The sequence below is a fragment of the Bufo gargarizans genome, chromosome 6 (genome assembly GCF_014858855.1).
Source record: "Bufo gargarizans isolate SCDJY-AF-19 chromosome 6, ASM1485885v1, whole genome shotgun sequence".
NCBI classification, from domain to species: Eukaryota; Metazoa; Chordata; class Amphibia; order Anura; family Bufonidae; genus Bufo; species Bufo gargarizans.
The window spans coordinates 242,719,778-242,742,395 of NC_058085.1; the positions used below are offsets into that span (position 1 = coordinate 242,719,778).

The 22,618-nt window shown below is 44.5% G+C and overlaps 1 protein-coding gene across 1 annotated transcript in view; it reads left to right on the top strand.

The window, feature by feature from the left end:
- LOC122941367 (oocyte zinc finger protein XlCOF7.1-like) overlaps positions 1–22,618 on the top strand; it is a 108,606-nt gene that overhangs the window by 71,547 nt on the left and 14,441 nt on the right. The window contains exons 3-4 of the mRNA XM_044298569.1: positions 21,038–21,226; positions 21,309–21,432. Coding sequence (XP_044154504.1) covers positions 21,038–21,226; positions 21,309–21,432 — 313 coding nt within the window. The remainder of the gene's footprint in view (positions 1–21,037; positions 21,227–21,308; positions 21,433–22,618) is intronic.

A 22,618-nucleotide genomic window follows, 5' to 3' on the forward strand; every position in this document is an offset into this window, starting at 1 on the left:
TATCTCAATGTTTTCTCTTTTCACCCTCCTCAAGTGCCAGTGGTCAGAGTACTGTCTGGTCCAGAGCTGAGATTCTGTATACTGGGGCCAGTCCTATGTGTCCTACATATATGTAAGTTCAAACTTAATAATCTCTTTTTCCCTCCCTCATCATGGTTCTCAAAATTGCTGCTTTGAACGTTAAAGGGCTGAACAGCCCTTTCAAGAGATCTATCTTATGGAGGGAAATAAACTAATTGAAGTGTGACGTTTTCTGTGCCACTGAAACCCACCTGCTTAAATCAGATGGCCACAGGATTCATCATCCTAAATCCACGCATATTTACCAGTCCCATTACATAAAAAAGCAGAGAGGAGTTATGGTGGTCATAAGTAACTCTGTGGCCTTCTCCTTGAAGTCCTCGGTTATGGACCCTAACGGTAGATTTATTATCCTGATATGCTCCATCAACAATGTGGATTATATGTTAGTTTTTGTATATGCACCGAATAGGCACCAGGTTTCCTTCCTCCGCCGCCTAGCATCAAAGGTCCGTTGGCTGCGGTCTGGCCATGTGATCTGGGGAGGGTATTTTAACTCCATTCTAGACCCAGAAGTTGATTCCACGACCATCTCCAGAGACACCCCTAGAGCTATAAACTCCCTTTTTCTACAAGAGGACCTATATGATGTCTGGAGACTCCAGCATGGGTCTGAAAGAGATTACTCTTTCTTCTCAGCAGCTGGTCAATCGTACTCTAGAATAGACATGTTTCTGACGGGTAGATCAGTGATCGCTAATGTGATCTCATCGTCCATCCGCTCGATCACATGGTCAGACCACGCCCCGGTTACAATAACGCTTAAAGAATCCCACTTATCCAAACCCTACTCCCCCTGGCGGAATAACACCTATGTAATTAATCACCCTGTTTTCTCCAAAGAACTTGACTCTGCATTGACTGAGTTCTTTAACATGAAAGATGGCTCTGTTTCTAACCCTTCCACCTTGTGGTGCGCCCATAAGGCGTACATTAGAGGAGTCTTCATCAAGATTGGTAGTAGACTGCAGAGAGAACGCAGGGAGAAGATAGATAAGATATTAAAGGAAATTAAATCGGTGGAAGCACTCAACAAATCCTCTATTTCTCCTACTCACTCAGAAACTCTAAAATCACTTAGAGCTCAGCTATCTGCCTGTCTCCTTTACAGGCATGAATTCGCTTGAAAAGGACCCAGGCTGCCTTTTATTCCCAGGATAATAAAGCAGGCCGTCTGTTGGCTAACCGGTTAAAACATAGAGCAGCTAAGTCCAAGATCCCATACCTCTTAGACCCCTCCTCAGGGAAGAAAATAGCATCCCCCAACGGGAATAGCTGATGCTTTTGGAGATTTTTACGCTTCTCTTTATAACTTGTCTCCCCGTAAACTGGTCACGCCTCCACGAATAGACCTTATTGAGGACTTTCTAGATAAATTGGGCCTTACAAAACTGACCTCTGCCCAGTTAGACGCTCTTAATGCCCCTTTGACTGTTGAAGAACTTCAAGCCATTGTTAAGAAACTACCTTCACATAAAGCCCCAGGCCCAGATGGATTATCTAACTCCTATTATAAGGTGTTCTTTAACCAACTCTCTAAATACATGCTTCAATCATTTCAATCAGCCAGGGACACAGGATCCTTCCCTAAAGAAATGCTTGAAGCATTAATAGTGACCATTCCCAAACCCAATAAACCGACTGATGACCCAAAAAACTTCCGCCCCATATCCCTCCTAAATACGGATATAAAGATATTTGCCAGAATCCTGTCGACCAGACTTGCCCCCTTTATCCCTCTACTAGTCCACTCTGATCAGGTCGGAATCGTCAAGGGCCGTCAAATCCAGGAGAACTCTAGGAGAGTCCTAAACATCTTCGCTTATTTACATAAGAAAAAGACCCCTGCTTTGTTTGTAACGCTAGACGCTGAAAAAGCGTTTGACCGCATTTGCTGGTCCTTCTCTTTTGCAGTACTGGCCAAAATGGGCATAGCTGGCCCTATACTCGCCTCGATCCAAGCCTTGTATAAAGATCCCTCAGCTAGAGTGTGGGTAAATGGGTCCCTCTCCAGACCATTCACTATCTCCAATGGGACCAGGCAAGGGTGCCCCTTTTCCCCTCTCATGTTTATATTATCTATAGAACCCCTTGCTCAGGCCTTACGGTTGGAAAAGGATGTGTCGGGCGTCAAGATCGCAGATCGCATTCATACACTGAGTCTTTACGCAGATGATGTGATACTCACGCTCACCGACCCTGCCTCTTCCCTACCCTCAGCCTTAGGTACGATCTCATATTTCGGTCAACTCTCTTATTATAAACTAAACACCTCTAAATCCCAGGCACTACCCCCTTAACTTAGACCCCCGAACAGTGGCGTCCCTGAAAGGGAAACATGACTTGGACTGGCAACCAACCCAAATTCAAAACTTGGGCATTCACCTCACCTCCTCAACTCAGGGTTTATATTCAGCCAACTACCCACCTCTCTTAGCTAGTCTCAGGAAAGACCTTGAGCATTATGACAAATTTGAAATCTCCTGGCTGGGCAGGTTAGCTACATTCCAAATGTTTGCCTTACCCAAACTTCTCTATCTATTCCGAGTCCTCCCCATAAAACTTCCTCTATCCTATTTCTCCCAATGCAATAAGCTGCTAAATAATTTCCTCTGGCACGGTAGGAAACCTAGAATAACATCCAAAATCCTACAGACTAGGAAACAATTGGGCGGTATTAGCCTTCCTAGCATACATGATTATTATCTAGCGACACAAATTGCCCAACTAGAGAGCTGGTGGAAATCAGATTTCTCTAAACAGTGGGTTCATATTGATTCCACGGAAGTCCCAAGAGGAGACCTGAAAGCTTTGCTGATAGCCTCATTGAACAACTCATTCAATAAACCCGATCTGTGCTTTCTTGCTTCCAATGTGGTAGACAGTTGGATCCGTTATCACACCCTCACATCCAAAGGGTCCCGTCCTATCTCAAGCCCTCTCCCTCTAGTGGTATTGGATTACCTTGTCCCGGATTTAGGAGTGAGTGCCTGGTACAAATATGGTATAACTGAGACCCTGCAGCTATTCCACAATGCCGGACTTTCCTCCTTCGAAAGTCTATACAATACCTTTCAGGTTCCCAATGTTGAGTTCTACAAATTTCTCAGAATCAGACATTTTCTAGCAGATAACCCTTCTCTGTCAATGGCAAATGTGCGGATCCAGGAAGCTATGGTCTCTACCTAATCCGAAACAAAAAACTCATCGCCCCTTATACTCTCAGCTTAGTTGTAAAGACACTTTTACTATGACTTCACCCCTCCTATCCTGGGAACGGGACTTAGGGACTAAGTTCACTCCTACACAATGGCAAGCAGCTTTTAAATACGTTTCGAGCAATATTACCTGTGTGACCCAATATGAATCATTTGTAAAGACCTCCTTGAGATGGTACTTTACCCCTGAAAGGCTATATCTGATATATTCGTCTGTCTCTTCCCTGTCTTCCCTGTGCTGGAGGAGTTGTGGTAGTAAGGGCACGTTATACCACGTATTGTGGACCTGTCCGGTAATTCACACATTCTGGAAAGAGGTCTTCTCTCTAATCTCCAAAATCACTGACTCGAGGTATTCCCTGGACCCCCCCTCCCCCTCCTTAGCATTACTGCTGATCGGTATCACAGAGGTGCCCATTGCCTATAGAGGCTTAGTCTGTCACATCTTCCTCTCAGCCAAATTGGCCATCACCTCCAAATGGAAATCTGAACATCCCCCTAAGATAGAAGATGTAATCCAAAGGGTTAACAAAACATGCCTCTACGAACAAATAATGGCCTCTGCAACCTTGAATGGTAACTGCAACACTGTGAAATACCAGAGGACCTGGCGGGTGTGGAAGGCATCACTATACATGTCCCCCTCTTAACCCCAATACCTGAGTGCATAGAAGCTCTTCCATTATGTCCCCCCCCCCCCCCCCCACTGGTACTTCTGAGGAACTGTTGTTTGTTCTGTAATATATACTCGACGGTTCTAACCGTCTGTGTTGTTTTATGTGTTAACTCCCGTGTCTGGGAGCTTTGTAATAAATGTATGCCTTCATGTGAGCTGCCTCACCTGCGTGTGAGGATCAATTATGCTTGTTCATAGGAAAATACCTCAATAAAAAAAAAAAGTATTGATCCAAAAAAAAAAAAAAAAAACGGGCGGTTAACTCTAGAATAGAGAAATTACACTATGATGGGTCCTTAATTATGCATCCGCAAGAAATAACTAATGCCATAGCTTCATATTATGCAAAAGTTTATAACTTGAAGGAAGATGTTGCAACCCCTCAACCAACAGATGCATCTATTTGCAGACTTCCTAGAGCATTTGAAACTCCCCACGCTGTCAGATGCGCAGTTATCCAAACTTAATTTACCAATCACGGAAGCAGAAATACGAGCAGCTCTAAAGACCACCCCCACAGGGAAAGCACCAGGGCCGGATGGCTTTATTGTGGCATACTATAAGGAGTTCATGCTCCAGCTCCTTCCCAACCTGTGCTGATTATATAACGCTTTTTTCCAAACGGGCGTTATTCCAACAGAGATGCTTTCGACCACGGTAGTAACCCTCCTGAAACCGGGTAAGAGCCTAGATGCTCCTGCCAATTTCCATCCCATCTCCCTGCTTAATGCAGATCTAAAACTGTACGCAAAAATCTTAGCTTCCAGGATTAATTCGTTTCTACCCGAATTGGTAGACCCAGACCAGGTTGGGTTTGTACCGCGAAGGTTCCCTTGACCCTTGATGCTGAAAAAGCATTTGACAGGGTGCATTGGGGTTTCCTGGACCGGGTGTGTAAAGGGGGAATATTAATTAGCAATATTTATGCAAATATCAATAATAAATATTCATAAATAGGAGGAGCTGTCTACCGATGACTCTTTATACCTTTATATTAATAACACTTTCACTTTGCCTTACGCTAATCACTAAACTAGCTGCAAACGCCTAACTGATCTAGGTACCGATAATAACCAGCACGATAGGTATAATGCAAATAATACAAGATATTTATTCTCACCCTACAATGCACAATGCACACAATACAGCACTAAATACACTATTCAATCCCAAGTTCTACATTAACAAACTAACTATACAGTACACACACACACACATACATTAGCAGCCCACCCAACCTGGACTAAAAACTGTCCCTACAGGGAACGGTGGCACTGCAGGAGTGAATGCAGGCCACAGACACAGGGTTGTAAGGGTAAATACAGGCAGGGGTACAGGCTCAAGTAATACATGGTTAATACAGCCCAGCAATGCAAGGGTTAAAGCAGGGCTGTAAACCACACAATCACTGCAATGTAGGGATAATCACAGTGCAGGGGATGATGGACATAATGGGGTAAACCCAGGGTTAACTGGGTCAGGGGTATTGGGGCTATTGCGGGGAACCAGGATATTTTACAGACCAGCAAGGGTATGCTGGGGCTGCACACCGGGAATGCAGCAGTTAAGGATATGGACAGAGGCAAACAGGGCTGAGGTTAATGCTGCAGGAGGTCAGCAGCAGGGGTTACTGCAGGAGTTCAGCAGCCGGGGTTAGGGGATGGTTGGTGGAGCAGGGGTTACTTAGCCCTTCAAGGGTTACTAGGCCTTCTCCAGGGGCACGTCATGGAGCTGCTCTCTCCCATGTGTCTCTCCTTGTAGTCCAGTTCCAAAAGACTTTCCCTTTGTCTTGGACTGATATGTCACTCTCACTCCCCCCCCCTCTTCCCCCATCCAAGGTGTAGGGAAATGACATCATCGTGTGCGTGTGACGGAATGCATGCGCTCAGACTGCAGCAGATAACTGACTCGCCCCCTGAGGCTCACAATCTGTACAGCCAAAGACACTATGGCACCACAAACACACACACCCATGTCATAAACAGTCCCTAGACAGAAGGTAGGAAGCTTTGCTGGGGATGTTTCAAAAGGATCTATTGATCTTCTGAAGTGACCAGAAGCTGGACAATCTACCCATCTGGTGCCATCACCCGCAGGTATGCAGGAGGAGGCGGGGAGGGGGCGCCATGACTGGGGGACATAACTGGCCACATGTATAAGTACATATAAGACAATTGGGGCATATCTATATATAATATATATACCCAACTCTAACGTAAGTATGAATGGACATGTGTGTAAATACAGGGACATACAGACATATCCACATATACACACATAACACTATGACCTTCCCCCCTCTGGGCATACAGGGCCAATATATATTAGACATATATATACATATACACAATTATACCACTTCCATCTACATACATACATACACACACACACATACACATATATCTCCACAGATGCTTGGGGCACATCTATAAACATATACACATACATACATACATACATACAAAATGCTGAAAGTGTATATACAAAGACGTGTGCAAATACATACACACATATCCATATATATACACACACTCGCATATACCTGGGGCATCACATACAGGGGACATACATATGTCCCCACTTGCCATAAGGGGCCAATATACACACGGCCATACAGGAAATATATATCCCTATTGGCCATATAAAGGGGCCCATATATATGCATATATACACTACGTGCAGAATTATTAGGCAAATTAGTATATTGACCACATCATCCTCTTTATGCATGTTGTCTTACTCCAAGCTGTATAGGCTCGAAAGCCTACTACCAATTAAGCATATTAGGTGATGTGCATCTCTGTAATGAGAAGGGGTGTGGTCTAATGACATCAACACCCTATATCAGGTGTGCATAATTATCAGGCAACTTCCTTTCCTTTGGCAAAAATGGGTCAAAAGAAGGACTTGACAGGCTCAGAAAAGTCAAAAATAGTGAGATATCTTGCAGAGGGATGCAGCACTCTTAAAATTGCAAAGCTTCTGAAGCGTGATCATCGAACAATCAAGCGTTTCATTCAAAATAGTCAACAGGGTCGCAAGAAGCGTGTGGAAAAACCAAGGCGCAAAATAACTGCCCATGAACGGAGAAAAGTCAAGCGTGCAGCTGCCAAGATGCCACTTGCCACCAGTTTGGCCATATTTCAGAGCTGCAACATCACTAGAGTGCCCAAAAGCACAAGGTGTGCAATACTTAGAGACATGGCCAAGGTAAGAAAGGCTGAAAGACGACCACCACTGAACAAGACACACAAGCTGAAACGTCAAGACTGGGCCAAGAAATATCTCAAGACTGATTTTTCTAAGGTTTTATGGACTGATGAAATGAGAGTGAGTCTTGATGGGCCAGATGGCTGGATTGGTAAAGGGCAGAGAGCTCCAGTCCGACTCAGACGCCAGCAAGGTGGAGGTGGAGTACTGGTTTGGGCTGGTATCCTCAAAGATGAGCTTGTGGGGCCTTTTCGGGTTGAGGATGGAGTCAAGCTCAACTCCCAGTCCTACTGCCAGTTTCTGGAAGACACCTTCTTCAAGCAGTGGTACAGGAAGAAGTCTGCAAGGTAAGAAAAACATGATTTTCATGCAGGACAATGCTCCATCACACGCGTCCAAGTACTCCACAACGTGGCTGGCAAGAAAGGGTATAAAAGAAGAAAATCTAATGACATGGCCTCCTTGTTCACCTGATCTGAACCCCATTGAGAACCTGTGGTCCATCATCAAATGTGAGATTTACAAGGAGGGAAAACAGTACACCTCTCTGAACAGTGTCTGGGAGGCTGTGGTTGCTGCTGCACGCAATGTTGATGGTGAACAGATCAAAACACTGACAGAATCCATGGATGGCAGGCTTTTGAGTGTCCTTGCAAAGAAAGGTGGCTATATTGGTCACTGATTTGTTTTTGTTTTGTTTTTGAATGTCAGAAATGTATATTTGTGAATGTTGAGATGTTATATTGGTTTCACTGGTAAAAATAAATAATTGAAATGGATATATATTTGTTTTTTGTTAAGTTGCCTAATTATTATGTACAGTAATAGTCACCTGCACACACAGATATCCCCCTAAAATAGCTAAAACTAAAAACAAACTAAAAACTACTTCCAAAAATATTCAGCTTTAATATTAATGAGTTTTTTGGTTTCATTGAGAACATGGTTGTTGTTCAATAATAAAATTAATCCTCAAAAATACAACTTGCCTAATAATTCTGCACTCCCTGTACACATATCAAAGAAGGGGCAGATACATATATATATCCATATACATACGCCCACCTGACTTCCCTCTACAGGGTGGTTCAGGCTTTTGGTTTTCAGGGAAATATTAGGACCGGTGTGATGGGCCTACATACGACCCCCTCAGCCACAGTTCTCGCCTCAGGATATGTCAAGGCCTTTTAAAATAACCAACGGGACCAGACAGGAGTGCCCGTTGTCACCGTTGATTTTCGCGTTTGTCACTTGTTAAACAGCTCCCCATTAACTCAATCCATTCATGTAGGAGTGCTTTGCAGCCCAATGTCGCATCATCCTCGCCATTTCGCGTGAGAATATCTGCTATATACTTAAACTTGTTATTAGACCCAGATAGTGGGAAAGCAATCTTTTATGTTAAGATGGGAACAAAAACTGGGTGCTGTGTACTCCATTAGTCAGTAGAAAGAAGCAATATCATGGTCCTTTAGGTGCACTAAATGTCTGAATCATATAGAGCAAGCTAGAAGAATACAACTCAGATGGTACTTAACCCCCAATAGGTTAGCCCACTGTTTACCCGGCTACTCTCTGCTATGTTGGAGGAATTGTGGGTAAGTTGGTACTTCCTTACATATGTGGTGGGAATGCCCTTATACCTGTAAATTCTGGCACATGATGGAAGCTTTAATCCGGCGGGTCACTGATTCAGCACTCACTCTAACCCCTGCTCTTTCCATTCTGGGAATGGGTCTAAAGGTCATTCCTTCCAAAATAAAATGGGTAACGGCTCATATGCTCAGCGTAGCACGGAATGTAATAGCCCGTCAGTGGAAGTTACCTCGTACCCCATCACTGTCGGAAGTGATTGAGTCCGTTAATCATCATATGCATTGTGAGTTGATGTTTGCTACTTCTTCTTCCACCCACATACGTTATCTAGTCCTTATGCTACACAGGGGCGGGCAGGGAGGCATTTGCCCCCCAGGCCGCCCTAAAAAAACGGCCACTGGGCCGTCTTTAAAAAATATGTATTTTTATTTTTATTCCTCAGGGCCGCACCGCCGATCACCACAGGCGGCACGGCCCTTGATGTAATGGCGGTGGTGGTGGTTGTGTGCTGTGGGGCAGGGGAGGGAGAGGCGTGTCCCTCCCCTGGTCTTCTGATAGGCCGCAGGCACTAATGCCTGCAGCCTATCAGAGGCTGGCTCAGGCAGCGCACTGACGTCATTATCATCGCGCCACCTGAGCCGGGCAGCACACAGCAGGGACACAGGCCGGAAGAGGCCTGCATTGCTGCTGATGGAGGTAAGTATTAGTGTTTTTTTTTTTTTTTTCTTTGCGGGGGGAGCTGGCACTATGGAGGGAGCTAGCACTATGGGGGGGGGGGGGGAACTGGCACTATAGGGGGAAGAGGGCTGGCACTATGCGGGGAGCTGTCACTATGGGGGGGCTGACACTATGAAGGGAGCTGGCACTATGGGGGCATTTCTTACTGGCACATTAGGGGGGCACCATGGGGAAGAGGAGCACAGTGGGGGCTCTAAAGGGGCCTTTTTTATTGGCACATTATGGGGGGCACTATGGCATTTGGTGGCACTAAGGTGCATTTTTTACTGGCACATTATGGGAGGCACTATAGGGGAGAACGGCACTATGGGGCATTATTTGGGGCATATGGTGGCACTAAGAAGGGGCATTTTTTTACTGGCACATTATGGGGGAGAGGAGCACTTTAGGGACATCTGCTGAAGGCACTAAGAAGGAGCATTTTTTTATTGACATATTATGGGGGACACTATGGGGAAGGGAGAGAGGAGCACTGAGGGCATTTACTGGGGCACTATATAGGGGTATTTTATACTGGCATACATTATGGGGACATTAGCTCAACAGCGGGCACTAAGCGGGGGTATTTCATGTACTGTCATATTATAGGGAGAATTATTACTACTAGGGGGTATTATGCGGAGCTTTACTACTACTGGGGGCTATGAGGAACATGATTACTAGTATGGGCACTATTACTACTAAGTGTGCTCTGGCAGATAATTATTTCTATTGGTGGGATTTTGGGGAGCACTGTTACTTTGGGGGGCACCCTGGCATAGTATCAGCTTAGCACAATTATTTTTGGGGGACATTATCTTTATACTATTAGTGTCTGGGCGCAGCTATTTTTTAGAGCACTGTGTGCCAATAATTGTTGAAGGGGGCACTATCTGTGTGGTAGTAGTATTTCCAGGGGGACTGTTTCTGCAGTCTAGTATTGGGGTGGCAGGAAAGGGTGTTTAGAAGATGTGAAGATGATGGAAATGTGGGAAACTAATGTCTGTTTGTCAATCTCTGCAGAGACTGGAGATGGCTGAAAAATCATCATGGCGGTCTGGTCTGGTCTGAATGGAGAAGATGAGGAAAGAGAACGTCTACATCAGAGGTGACATCACTGGATGTAAGAGGTATGTGGCGCTATGTAGGAGAGGAGATGCTTAGGCTGCTCCCCCTGCCATTTGCCATTTGCAGAAGGAGAATTCAGAGCTAGGTGAGGATGGCCAAAGGGGGGCAGCAGGCCACGGGCGGCAGAAGGCCTTGAGCAGGATTTGGGGAGGGAGGAGCTTCCTGGCTTTAGCCTGCTGTTAATTGTATAATGTGAAGCAGGCAGTGCAGCCAGGACAGGCCTCCCCTCGCCAAATGATTTGTAGAGACAGGCCTCAACTATAGAATGTCAGCTGTACAGTGTTTGTTGGGTGTGGCCTAATATATGTAGGAGGGGCTTTTAATAATGGGCGGGGCTAAAAATTGGCCACTTGACTGGATTTGCCCCCCAGGGCTAAGGCTGCCAGCCCTCCCCTGATGCTACACCTCTGCCGGATTGTCTCTGGTGACTTGGGTACATTTGGTGGGTTTGGGGAGGGTGGGCTGGGAACTTGGGTAGGGATTTACATAATGTTACAACATCTGCCTCAGCATGGGCAACATCAGCGCGAGATTAGATGGGACCTCATTTGTTCCTCTGTTATGTAATATGTTTGTTTTTGATAAAATGCACTTTGATATGCTTTACATTGTGATATTGTGTCATGTTGGACACGCATTGTCTGTGTTTTGCAAAATACTTAATAAAAAACTATTGAAGACTAATAGTCACCAACACATCAGTCCAGAATTTATTATGCTCTGCACAGTCCCAGAACATGTGTAGAAAGGAAGCAGGACTTGCTCCACATCAAGGACAGGATGCATCAGAGCTAACTCCCATCTTGAACAGAAATGCTGGAATTTGAGACATGCATTGGCCTTCACAAAGCAACAACTGAGGTGTCAATGCCAATATCGACTTCCATTGTTCCTCTGATGTTGGTCCAACCTCCCCCTCCCATTTATACTTGACCACTAGTGTATCCTGTTTCACTGATTTCACAAATAGATTCCTATAAATGGACGTAATTAATCCACTCGAGGAGTAGCCCGTGAGGATTTGTTGGAACAGTGGGACAGTCGTACATTTAAGTCACATAGATTTCACCTGGACCTGTCGTAGGTGCAAAAACTGATAAAAGGCTATATGAGGAAGAGCAAACTCATTTCTAAGTTGCTCAAAAGACTTAAACTCACCATCTTTCTGCAGCTGATATAAGAATTTCACGCGCTTAGGCCTCATGCACACGACCGTTGTGTGCATCCGTGGCCGTTCTGCCGTTTTCCGTTTTTTTTTTTTCACTGACCCATTGACTTTCAATGGGTCCGTGGAAAAATTGGAAAATGCACCGTTTTGCAGCCGAGGCCGTGATCCGTGTATCCTGTTCTATTTTTTTGACGGACAACGGTTCACGGACCCATTCAAGTCAATTGGTCCGTGAAAGAACACGGATGCACACAAGATTGGCATCCGTGTCCGTGATCCGTGGCCGTAGGTTGGTTTCATACAGACGGATCCGAAGATCCGTCTGCATAAAAACTCATATCCGACAGTATATTCTAACACAGAGGCGTTCCCATGGTAATGGGGACGCTTCTAGTTAGAATACACTACAAACTGTTTACATGACTGCCCCCTGCTGCCTGGCAGCACCCGATCTCTTACAGGGGGCCGTGATCAGCACAATTAACCCCTTCAGGTGCAGCACCTGAAGGGGTTAATTGTACTATCATATCCCCCTGTAAGAGATCAGGGCTGCCAGGCAGCAGGGGGCAGACCCCCCTCCCCAGTTGAATATCATTGGTGGCCAGTGTGCGCCCCCCATCGGCCCACCCCTTCCCCCCTCTATTGTAATAAATCGTTGGTGGCACAGTGTGTGCCCCCCATCGCCCCCCCACTCCCTCCCTCTATTGTAATAAATCGTTGGTGGCACAGTGTGCGCCCCCCATTGGCCCCTCCGATCAGTAACCATGGCAACCAGGACGCTACTGCAGTCCTGGTTGCCATGGTTACTTAGCAATAGTACAATAGTAGAAGATTCATAGTTACCTGCTTGCTGCTGCGATGTTCGTGTCCGGCCGGGAGCTCCACCTACTGGTAAGTGACAGGTCTGTGCGGCGCATTGCTAAATGAACTGTCACTTACCAGTAGGAGGAGCTCCCGGCCGGTCACAGACATCGCAGCAGCTAGCAGGTAAGTATGAATCTTCTACTATTGTACTATTGCTAAGTAACCATGGCAACCAGGGCTGCAGTAGCTTCCTGGTTGCCATGGTTACCGATCGGAGCCCCAGCGATTAAACTGGGACTCCGATCGGAACTACGCTGCCACCAATGATGGGGGGGGGGGAGATGGGAGGCCGCACACTGGCCACCAATGTTGTTACTGCTATAGAGGGAGGGGGGCCGATGGGGGGCGCACACTGTGCCACCAACGAATTATTACAATAGAGGGAGGGAGGGGGGGCGATTGGGGCCGCACACTGTGCCACCAACGATTTATTACAATAGAGGGAGGAAGGGGGGGCAATGGGGGGCGCACACTGTGCCACCAACAATTTATTACAATAGAGGGAGGGAGATGGGGGGCGCACACTGTGCCACCAACGATTTATTACAATAGAGGGAGGGAGGGGGGGCCGCACTGGCCACCAATGATATTCAAACTGGGGGGGGGGGGGGGTCTGCCTCCTGCTGCCTGGCAGCCCTGATCTCTTACAGGGGGATATGATAGTACAATTAACCCCTTCAGGTGCGGCACCTGAGGAGTTGATTGTGCTGATCACGGCCCCCTGTAAGAGATCGGGTCCTGCCAGGCAGCAGGGGGCAGTCATGTACACAGTTTGTAGTATATTCTAACCTGAAGCGTCCCCATCACCATGGGAACGCCTCTGTGTTAGAATATACTGTCGGATCTGAGTTTCACAATGTAGCTCATATCCGACAGTATATTCTAACATAGAGGCGTTCCCATGGTGATGGGGACGCTTCAAGTTAAAATATACCATCGGATTGGAGAAAACTCCAATCCGATGGTATAAAAGAACTCCAGACTTTACATTGAAAGTCAATGGGGACGGATCCGTTTGAAATGGCACCATATTGTGTCAACGTCAAACGGATCCGTCCCCATTGACTTGCATTGTAATTCAGGACGGATCCGTTTGGCTCCGCACGGCAAGGCGGACACCAAAATGACTTTTTTTTCATGTCCGTGGATCCTCCAAAAATCAAGGAAGACCCACGGACGAAAAAACGGTCACGGACCTACGGACCCCGTTTTTGCGGACCGTGAAAATAAACTGTCGTGTGCATGAGGCCTTACGGTCCCAGGGCAAAAAACCTTCTAGGCGAAATATTTCAGGCAACTGGGGGTTCTTCCACACAGGAGTGACCTGGGTGAAGCCTCGTATAGACAGCAATACACGACACCTCTGCCAGACTTTATGTATCATACTGAGTGTAGGGTGTTCCACTATCTTATCAGAGAGACCACTATTTTCCAGCAAAGCTACCGGTGAGTCATGACCTATGATATATGCTATCAGCTGGGCAGACGCAATGTCCCCAGGGATCCTTCCCAACCCCCTAAACTAATGCAGCTGCAAAGAAATATAATATAGCCAGGAGTTGGGGATAGAGAGCACCCCTGCATCTTTTCCTCTCTGCAACGTATCTAGTTGGATCCTAGCAGTTTTTTGGCACCAAATTAGATTCCTAAATAGTCTATCTATTCGAATAACCAATTTCTGACATTGGGAGTTTGCACCATGCCTTAATTTTTTTTCAGATATCCAGATGTCCAGGAGCGGCTCTATATTGTTTTTCAAATAATGCCCCAGGTTCGTTGAGACCACTATTCCCAGATATTTGAATTGTTGAACAATCTGCAGCTGAGTGGACCGCAGGAGGGAACTATCGGAGGACACATATAGCGGCAACAGAGTGGATTTATCCCAATTAATACAAAGATCAGACCTGTCACCAAGATCTTTTATGAGGGACATAATAGGACATAGAGAAGTCGCTATGTTCCCCAAATATATGAGCATGTCATCAGCGTAGAGAGATACCCGCTCTTCCCCCATCTCCCATAGGAAATCCTTAAAAAAATTCTGAGGAACGGAGTAAACATGCCAGTGGCTCAATCGCAATAGCAAATAAGAGAGGGGATAGTGGGCACCCTTGACGCATTTCCCTCCCCAGCTTAAATGCCTCTGATATCCCCCCATTAGCTCTAATCCTAGCTGTGGGGCCCCGGTATAGTAACTGAACCCAAGATATAAAGGTTCCCCCAAAGCCCATGACTCGTAACACTGCCCAGAGATAGTTTCATTCTACACTATCAAAGGCCTTGGCCGCACCTAGGGAGAGTATAGCCCGTCCTCCATCCGATTCTGCCCTCCTTTTGAATATTAAGAAAGAGTATTCTAAGATTTACCAAAGTGGATTTATCAGGCATGAATCCCGCTTGATCACTATGTATAATCGTCGAAATGACCATTTGTAACCGGTTTGCTAGAACTTTCGCTAAAATCTTAACATCAGAAGTCAATAGTGAGATTAGCCTATACAAGTCAAGGAGATTTGGATCCTTTCCAGACTTGGGCAGTACCATTATTATGGCCTCCTTCATGGAAGAAGGCATTTCTCCTGTTAGTAGGGCATCATTAAATATAGATAGCAATTGGGGTAGTAGGACACCGCTATATTTTTTGTAAAACTCCGCTGGCATTCCATCTATTCCAGGGGCTTTTTCATTTGGAAAGGATTTAAGTGCCAATTCTAACTCAAAGGATAGGCCACACTCTCCACAGAGAGCCGTGTAACACTAATCCCAGCAAGATATTCAGTCATATTAGAGGATTCAACTGTAAGCTGTGTTCTATATAGGGAATCAAAATATGTATGAAATACCTCCAGGATATCAGTGTCTGCTGTAACCACAGAGCCATCAGTACCTCGAATAGACAGTATTTTAAATGGCCCATCTTGCGCCCTGACAACTCTGACTAATAACCTCCCACCACTTTCCCCACTTCAAAATATTTTTGTTTCAGAAAGTAACGTTTATATTCGGCAGTGTGCAGGAGATGTTGCTTTAAATCTGCCTGTGCTGCTATAAATGACTCTTCATGAGCACTAGAGGGGTGATTGACATACCTTCCCTCCGTTTCTACCACTAGAGACTGCAGTTTTCTTTAGTGTCCCTGGATTTTGTTTTATGATGACATCCTTTGAATGCAAAGGCCCTAGGTAAATGCCTTGCACATATCCCACACTACCCCAACAGGCGCCGACCCAGTATTAGTAGCGAAGAATTCCTTAATCTCCTCTTCAATACCTGTATCCCAATCTACCAACTGCAGCCAGAAAGGATTAAGTCTCCATTTACCAATTCCAAAAGAATGTCGTACACCTAATTTAAGCTCCACATACATAGGGGAGTGATCGGACAAACTTCTGGTCAAATATGTAGCCTCCACTACAAGAGACAATACATCAGGGGTCCCTATGGCCAAATCATTCCTAGACAATGAATGATGGGAGCTGGAGAAACATGAAAACCGGCACGCGTTTGGATTCCTCACCCGCCATATGTCATGCAGGTCCAGCTCCCGAAGTACAGTGGCAAAGTGGAGTGGTAGGAATGACCTACCCATGGTTTGTGTATGACATAGGTAGTAGTGGGAATCAGATGTGTCTCTGATAAACAGATTATTGCAGGCTGGAAATGTTGTAGCGCTAAAAACATTGCAGCTCTCTTAGTTGGGTCCCCCAATCCTCTTATGTTCCATCCTACTATTTTAAGCCTGTCAGCCATATTTCTCAGAGTTATATGTAGTGGCAAGGGGTACCTCCCATATGCTAAAATGACCTTTCGGCCACTTCCACTCCGACCCAATATGTCCCATGCCCGTCATATCGCCAGACACACCCAATACCAACCCCCGTAATGCAACCATAGACATTAATACAGCTTCAAAAGATGGGCTCCAAAAAGGAGGCATCCTAACATTTAAAATAACAAGTAGAGCGAAAATATACCCTGCAACCGGGTACCCACACTGCAAAGTAACTGTCAAAAACATAAGAACTGATCAAATCAATTACTATGCAGCGGGTTGGTCTTACAGACCTGCCCTATAGATTTTGAATTCTGCAGCGTGCCAGAAGTAAACAGACCACAAAATTGCAGTCCGAATGATCTAAGAAAATTCTAACAGAGGTAGCTTAGTGCCTACCGAACAGATGCTAGTGTAATTTGCATCACTAATGCCGCTAAAAATTATAGCCCTTTGATAAGGGAAAAGGAAAAAGATAAAAACGCACAACCACGGCTTGTGATACTTATCAAGCGCATCTTACAGCTCTCATAGGATTCAGCACAGTTCCAGAAACCTTGTATGGGGAATGTTTATCCCTTGTTCGCCGATGCTTTAAGTGCTGGTTCGTTGGCGTCCACCCACTGTGCCGCGTCCAATGGAGTTTCGAAAATGCAGACTTCTCCATGTGCCACCACTCGCAACTTGGCTGTATAAAGCATAGAGTAGGGAATCTGCAGGTCCCGAAGACGGCGTTTCACATCTTCGAATTTCACTCTCTTCCTTTGAACCTCGGCAGAAAAATCTGGTTATATAGCAATTTTATTTCCATCAATTAGATGCTCAGGATGATCTCTCGCTTTCTTAAGGATAGTGTCCCCTATCGCTAAAATGCAGTAGTTTCATCAAAACTTGGCGCGGGGGGCCCCCGGTGGTGGAGCTCTCTCATTGGCAAACATACAGGATAAAGAATCTTTGCCAAATTTAAGCATGAGACAATCTTCAAAAAAAAGTCTGTCCTGCAAAAGACAAGCCCTCAGACTTCTGCATTGGCAGACAAGTAAAATGTTATTTGTGATGCAAAATATAACAAATTTTATTCAAAAGTAGTAAAACATAAAAAAACTATACAAATGTGTTATCGCCATAATAGTATCAACTTGCAGAATAAAGTTATCCTATGTACCACATGGTGAACCCCATAAAAAATAGAAATAGAAAACAGTGACAGAATTGCAACTCACTTCCCAGCAAATTAGATAAAAAGCCAAAAGTACCCCAAAATGGTGTCAATAAAAGCTGCAACTTGTCCTGCCTAAAAATTAGCCCTCACACAGCTCAATGAACAAAAAATGAAAAAGTTATGGCCGTTGGAATTTGCTGAAATGAATTTTATGTTAGAAAATCCAGATGCCACGCTTTTACATCTAAACCCTGGCGTATCCCCAAACACCAGTTTACGGCCACCACTGGGGTGTTTCTATATTCAGGAGAAAATGGGTAAGAAATTGTGGGGTGATATTCTCCTTTTATCCCTTATGAAAAATAAAGTTTGGGCCTAACGCACTATTTTCTCGTAAAAATGCTTTTTAATTTTTCATTTTCACAGCGAAGTATGAAGCACTTGTTGGGTCAAAGTGATCACTGCACCCTTTAAAAATTCTTTTAAAGGTGAAGTTTCCAAAATGTGGCAACTTTTTTTTTTTTTCCCCCTCAGGGTTTCTACTGTAGGGGTATCTCGGGGTCTCTTCAAATGCAACATGCCGCCCAAAGACCATTTAGCAAAATCTGCCCTCCAAAAACCATATAGCGTTCCTTGACTTGAGCGCTGCCGTGTGCCCATACAGCATTTTACAAACATATATGGGATGTTTCTATAAACTGCAGAATTGGGGTAACTAGCTCTGTTACAGGGAAAAAAAAATGCATTTTTGCAATGCATAAATTGAGAGGTAGTTTCTATATTGGGGTCATTTATGGGTGCTTTCTATTCAAATCTGAACTAGCCCTGTACCTCACATAGATCTAGAGATCTCTCCATTCATTGTTCTGCTAGATTTAGATCAAGCTGGCAGCTCAGGGGGCGTGTCTTTTCTGCTGCTGCTAAGGGGCGTGTCTTAGCTCTCCCGATCACAGATTTGGAGGCAGCCGAAGGATGAAACTGAGCATGTGCGGCCTTCTCAGTGAACAGGTCAAAAAAATAAGAAACTAAAACAGCAGGTTGCGCTATACATCTACATTTTATTAAATAACTCAGTGGTTATGCTAAATTTTTTATTGCATGCAATTACAAAATTATTCAGATCCAGATGCTGGTTTGAAAACTGTAGAATATTTTTCATGGGACAACTCCTTTTAATACATAACACTTACTAATGTATTGTTATTGTCCATATTGCCTCCTTTGCCGACTAGATTCATTTTTCCATCACATTTTTGCTAATTTTTCAGGGGTTACATTAATTTTGTCTACTACATGATAAATGCCATTTGCTGAAGTGAGACATCCTCTTTAAGGCCCTCCCTTGCCTTTCAGGACAATTGTGTAGACTGGAATAACTAAATGAGAGAATGGAAATGGCAGCATTTCACCCACTGGTCACTGCAAGGCTTTTCCTGAGATTACTGTAGGATTAAGGTCCATTTACTTGGGAGAGCTGTCGGGAAAGAACTTTTGTACAAACTATGATTCCAGATTATCGGTCCATGTAAAGGTACACACCTAAGGCCTCATGCACACTCCCTTTGTTTTTGTCCGCATCCGAGCCGCAGTTTTTGCTGCTGTGATGCGGACCCATTCACTTCAATGGGGCCGCAAAAGATGTGGACAGCACTCAGTGTGCTGTAAGCATCCGTTGCTCCGTTCCGTGGTCCGCAAAAAATATATAACCTGTCCTATTCTTGTCCACGTTTTGCGGACAAGAATAGGCAGTTATATTAATGGCTGGCTGTGCTGTTCCACAAATTGCGGAACACACACGGACGCAATACGTGTTTTGCGGAGCCGCAAAACACACAACGGTCGTGTGCACAGGGCCTAAATCATGATTTCATTGGTGATCTGCTGCCCAGAAGCAATGAATCTGTATGGGGACGAGCAACTGCACAGCGGAGGTTATTTCTTCAAGAAACTGCAGATCTCACCTCTGATGAGCTGGCAGTTATCGAAAATGAATTGTTTGTTCCCTATAATTGCCTGCTCAATCAGCCAGTGTAGTTTGACAAACAAAGATTTTTTTGGTATGAAGCAGTCATGAATTGTGATGAATGAGGCAGCACAAACAAGACAGCAACATATGGTCAAGATCGCAACCAAGAGTCTGACATGTAAGGCACAAGTTCCACCACAGTGCTGCTGGTCTGAAGTCGGGGTCGGATTTACATATCTTACACCAGAGTCAAGGGTGTTTTCAGAGCATGGAAATGATATAGCAAAGAGACATTTGAATTGAGAAAAGGACATTTCAAAAAAGCTTTATTATATGTGATTTTTGAGTGGGCCTTCTCACTTTAGGTATATCTCTGTTTAAGTTCAGTGGTACAAATAATGTACTTTAAAGGGAACCTGTCACCGGGATTTTGTGTATGGAGCTGAGGACATGGGTTGCTAGATGGCCGCTAGTACATCCGCAATACCCAGTCCCCATAGCTCTGTGTGCTTTTATTGTGTAAAAAAACAACGATTTGATATATATGCAAATTAGCCTGAGATGAGTCCTGTCCCTGACTCATCTCACGTACAGGACTCGTCTCAGGTTAATTTGCATATGTATCAAATCGTGTTTTTTACACAATAAAAGCACACAGAGCTATGGGGACAGGGTATTGCGGAAGTGCTAGCAGCCATCTAGCAAGCCATGTCCTCAGCTCCATACACAAAATCCCAGTGACAGGTTCCCTATAATCTGAGGATTCTTGTATCATAAATTGAGACGGCTCACATACTGACATAAGTACTTTGTAGGAGACGGCAGCACATGAACTTGAGCTTACAAGGACGTGCATAGCAAATAGAAGCTGATGAAGCTGGTGGAGAATACAAATGTTTTAAAGATACCAGTCAGCTTTTTTTGTAGTAGTATAGGGTATACCTTATACAGGTTATGAATTGCTGCACATCACCCCAATGAGACTTAAAATAAGAATTTAAGGGAGGATCTTAAAAATCTTGTCTCCTGGCCACACATCTACCTCCTGGCATCCCTGGCAAACAGCTGATGGCTTTGGGGAAGCCAGGACCAGCCAGACATTTTTGGTACAGTGGGGCTTCAGGTGAAATAAAGTATATACGGCAGGGCCCTCTCTCCTTCTGTAGCAGTTTGTAACTCATCTTGTTTATGATTAGTACAATTGTCTGTTATGTACGTGCGCCGCTTATCATATGTACAGCGCTATGGAATGAATGGCGCTTAAATAATAAATAATAATAATAATATACAAGAATGAGTTGAGTATGCCAGAACGAGAGCCCGTTCTTAGCTCTGGCTGATTGATGAGCTTCCCCATCCCACCACTGTGACATCCTCATACCCTAATTTATGCTTCCTGGTATAAAAAACGGGACACAGCTGAATTCATGGACTGTATATAGTTTTATTCATCATTCTGTCTTTTCCCATATACAGGATTACACAGTAGTGAAGAAGACTGGTATGGAGTGTATGACACCCAGCAGCACTCGCAGCATGTTAGTAGGCTGGAGACGAGCTCATAGCTCCTTTACTGTGCCTTCACCTCACTCGTTACTTGAGAGAAACAAGAATGTGAAGATCCTGGAACTTACCAATAAGATCAATCAGCTGCTGACTGGGGAGGTGAGCTCTTATGAGTATTAAGTGTAAAATAACTCCATGGGCTCTGTCTGGATGATGATGGTGATTTCATTATGTGTGTCAGGTTTCTATAAGGTGTCAGGATGTCACTGTCTATTTCTCTATGGAGGAGTGGGAATATTTAAAAGAACATACAGATCTGTACAAAGACGTCATACGGATTAATCACCAGCCCCACACAGGCCCAGGTAAAGCTTATTTACTATGAAGTTTCAATATTGACCGACTTTCATTACTCCGCATTGAAGGACACCACGGCTATTACATGCAGCGATCTCCTCCACAGTATGGGGAGAATTGATCACTAATGCCATCGCTTGTCCCCATACAGAATGATTATTTGCCAGCAGTAGTACATGAATAGACAACACGATCTGCTGCCAGCAAACAGTGATTATTATTTTTATTTTATTTTTTCTGGACTGCATTAAATTTGCGATTACCTGATAAATGATAGAAAATGTAGAATAGTAGGACGCACAGGACTACTAGTCGCCAACCAGGGTGCTCACAGTCCAGTAGTCTCACCCCACTACTAAATAGACCAAAATGTAAATATATATGAAAGACTGGGCACACCTGAGAATAGTTAGGACACTATGTTTAATAATAAAATGACAAAATACAACACTGTAGACGTAGGCTAAAAAGTGATACGTTCAATCGACATTCAAATATAGCAATAAATATAGTGTGAGTGCTGATACACAATAAGCAGGGTGTATGTGGATAAATAAATAGAATTATAAATAGAATTGATTGACCTCCTGTAAAAAATAAGTTATATTAAAACATCACCTAAAATACAATAGATATAGCAGCATAGGTAACATATAGCAGCATATATAATACACCTAAGTATTTGATGGCAGCATGAAATGTCTCTGATATGATGGACTGTTTATAGTAGGAGAACTGTATCCATTAAGGAAACCTAATTGCAACAAATGAAATGTATCAAGATAGTAAAATAAGTCACTAGGTGTTTCCTTGGAATATGTCAATTCCGATATCCTATGTAAAGTTCAACACACTCTCGCTGGTATTTTCAAGCGTGGGATATAACACCTATACGGTAGGTTGGTACCAACACCGCGGGTGCCTCTAAAGAACCAGTACTAAGACTGACTGCAGCGGCGTCCCGCTGTATTTGAGCCTAGCGACGTCCCGCTAGAAGTGAATAATTAGCTTGTGATCACTCTGTTATCGGAACAGTCCTACTGGTTTCTGAAGTTTTCTGCCGTCCTGTAGACTCTAATGGAATGCTTCCCCTTTTGTCTTTCCAGGATTTACGTTTGCCGCGTCGGTGAATTGTTCCACATAGGCCCGCCCGTACAAATCCAGGCTTCAGCTCTCTGTCACTTTCACCTGCAG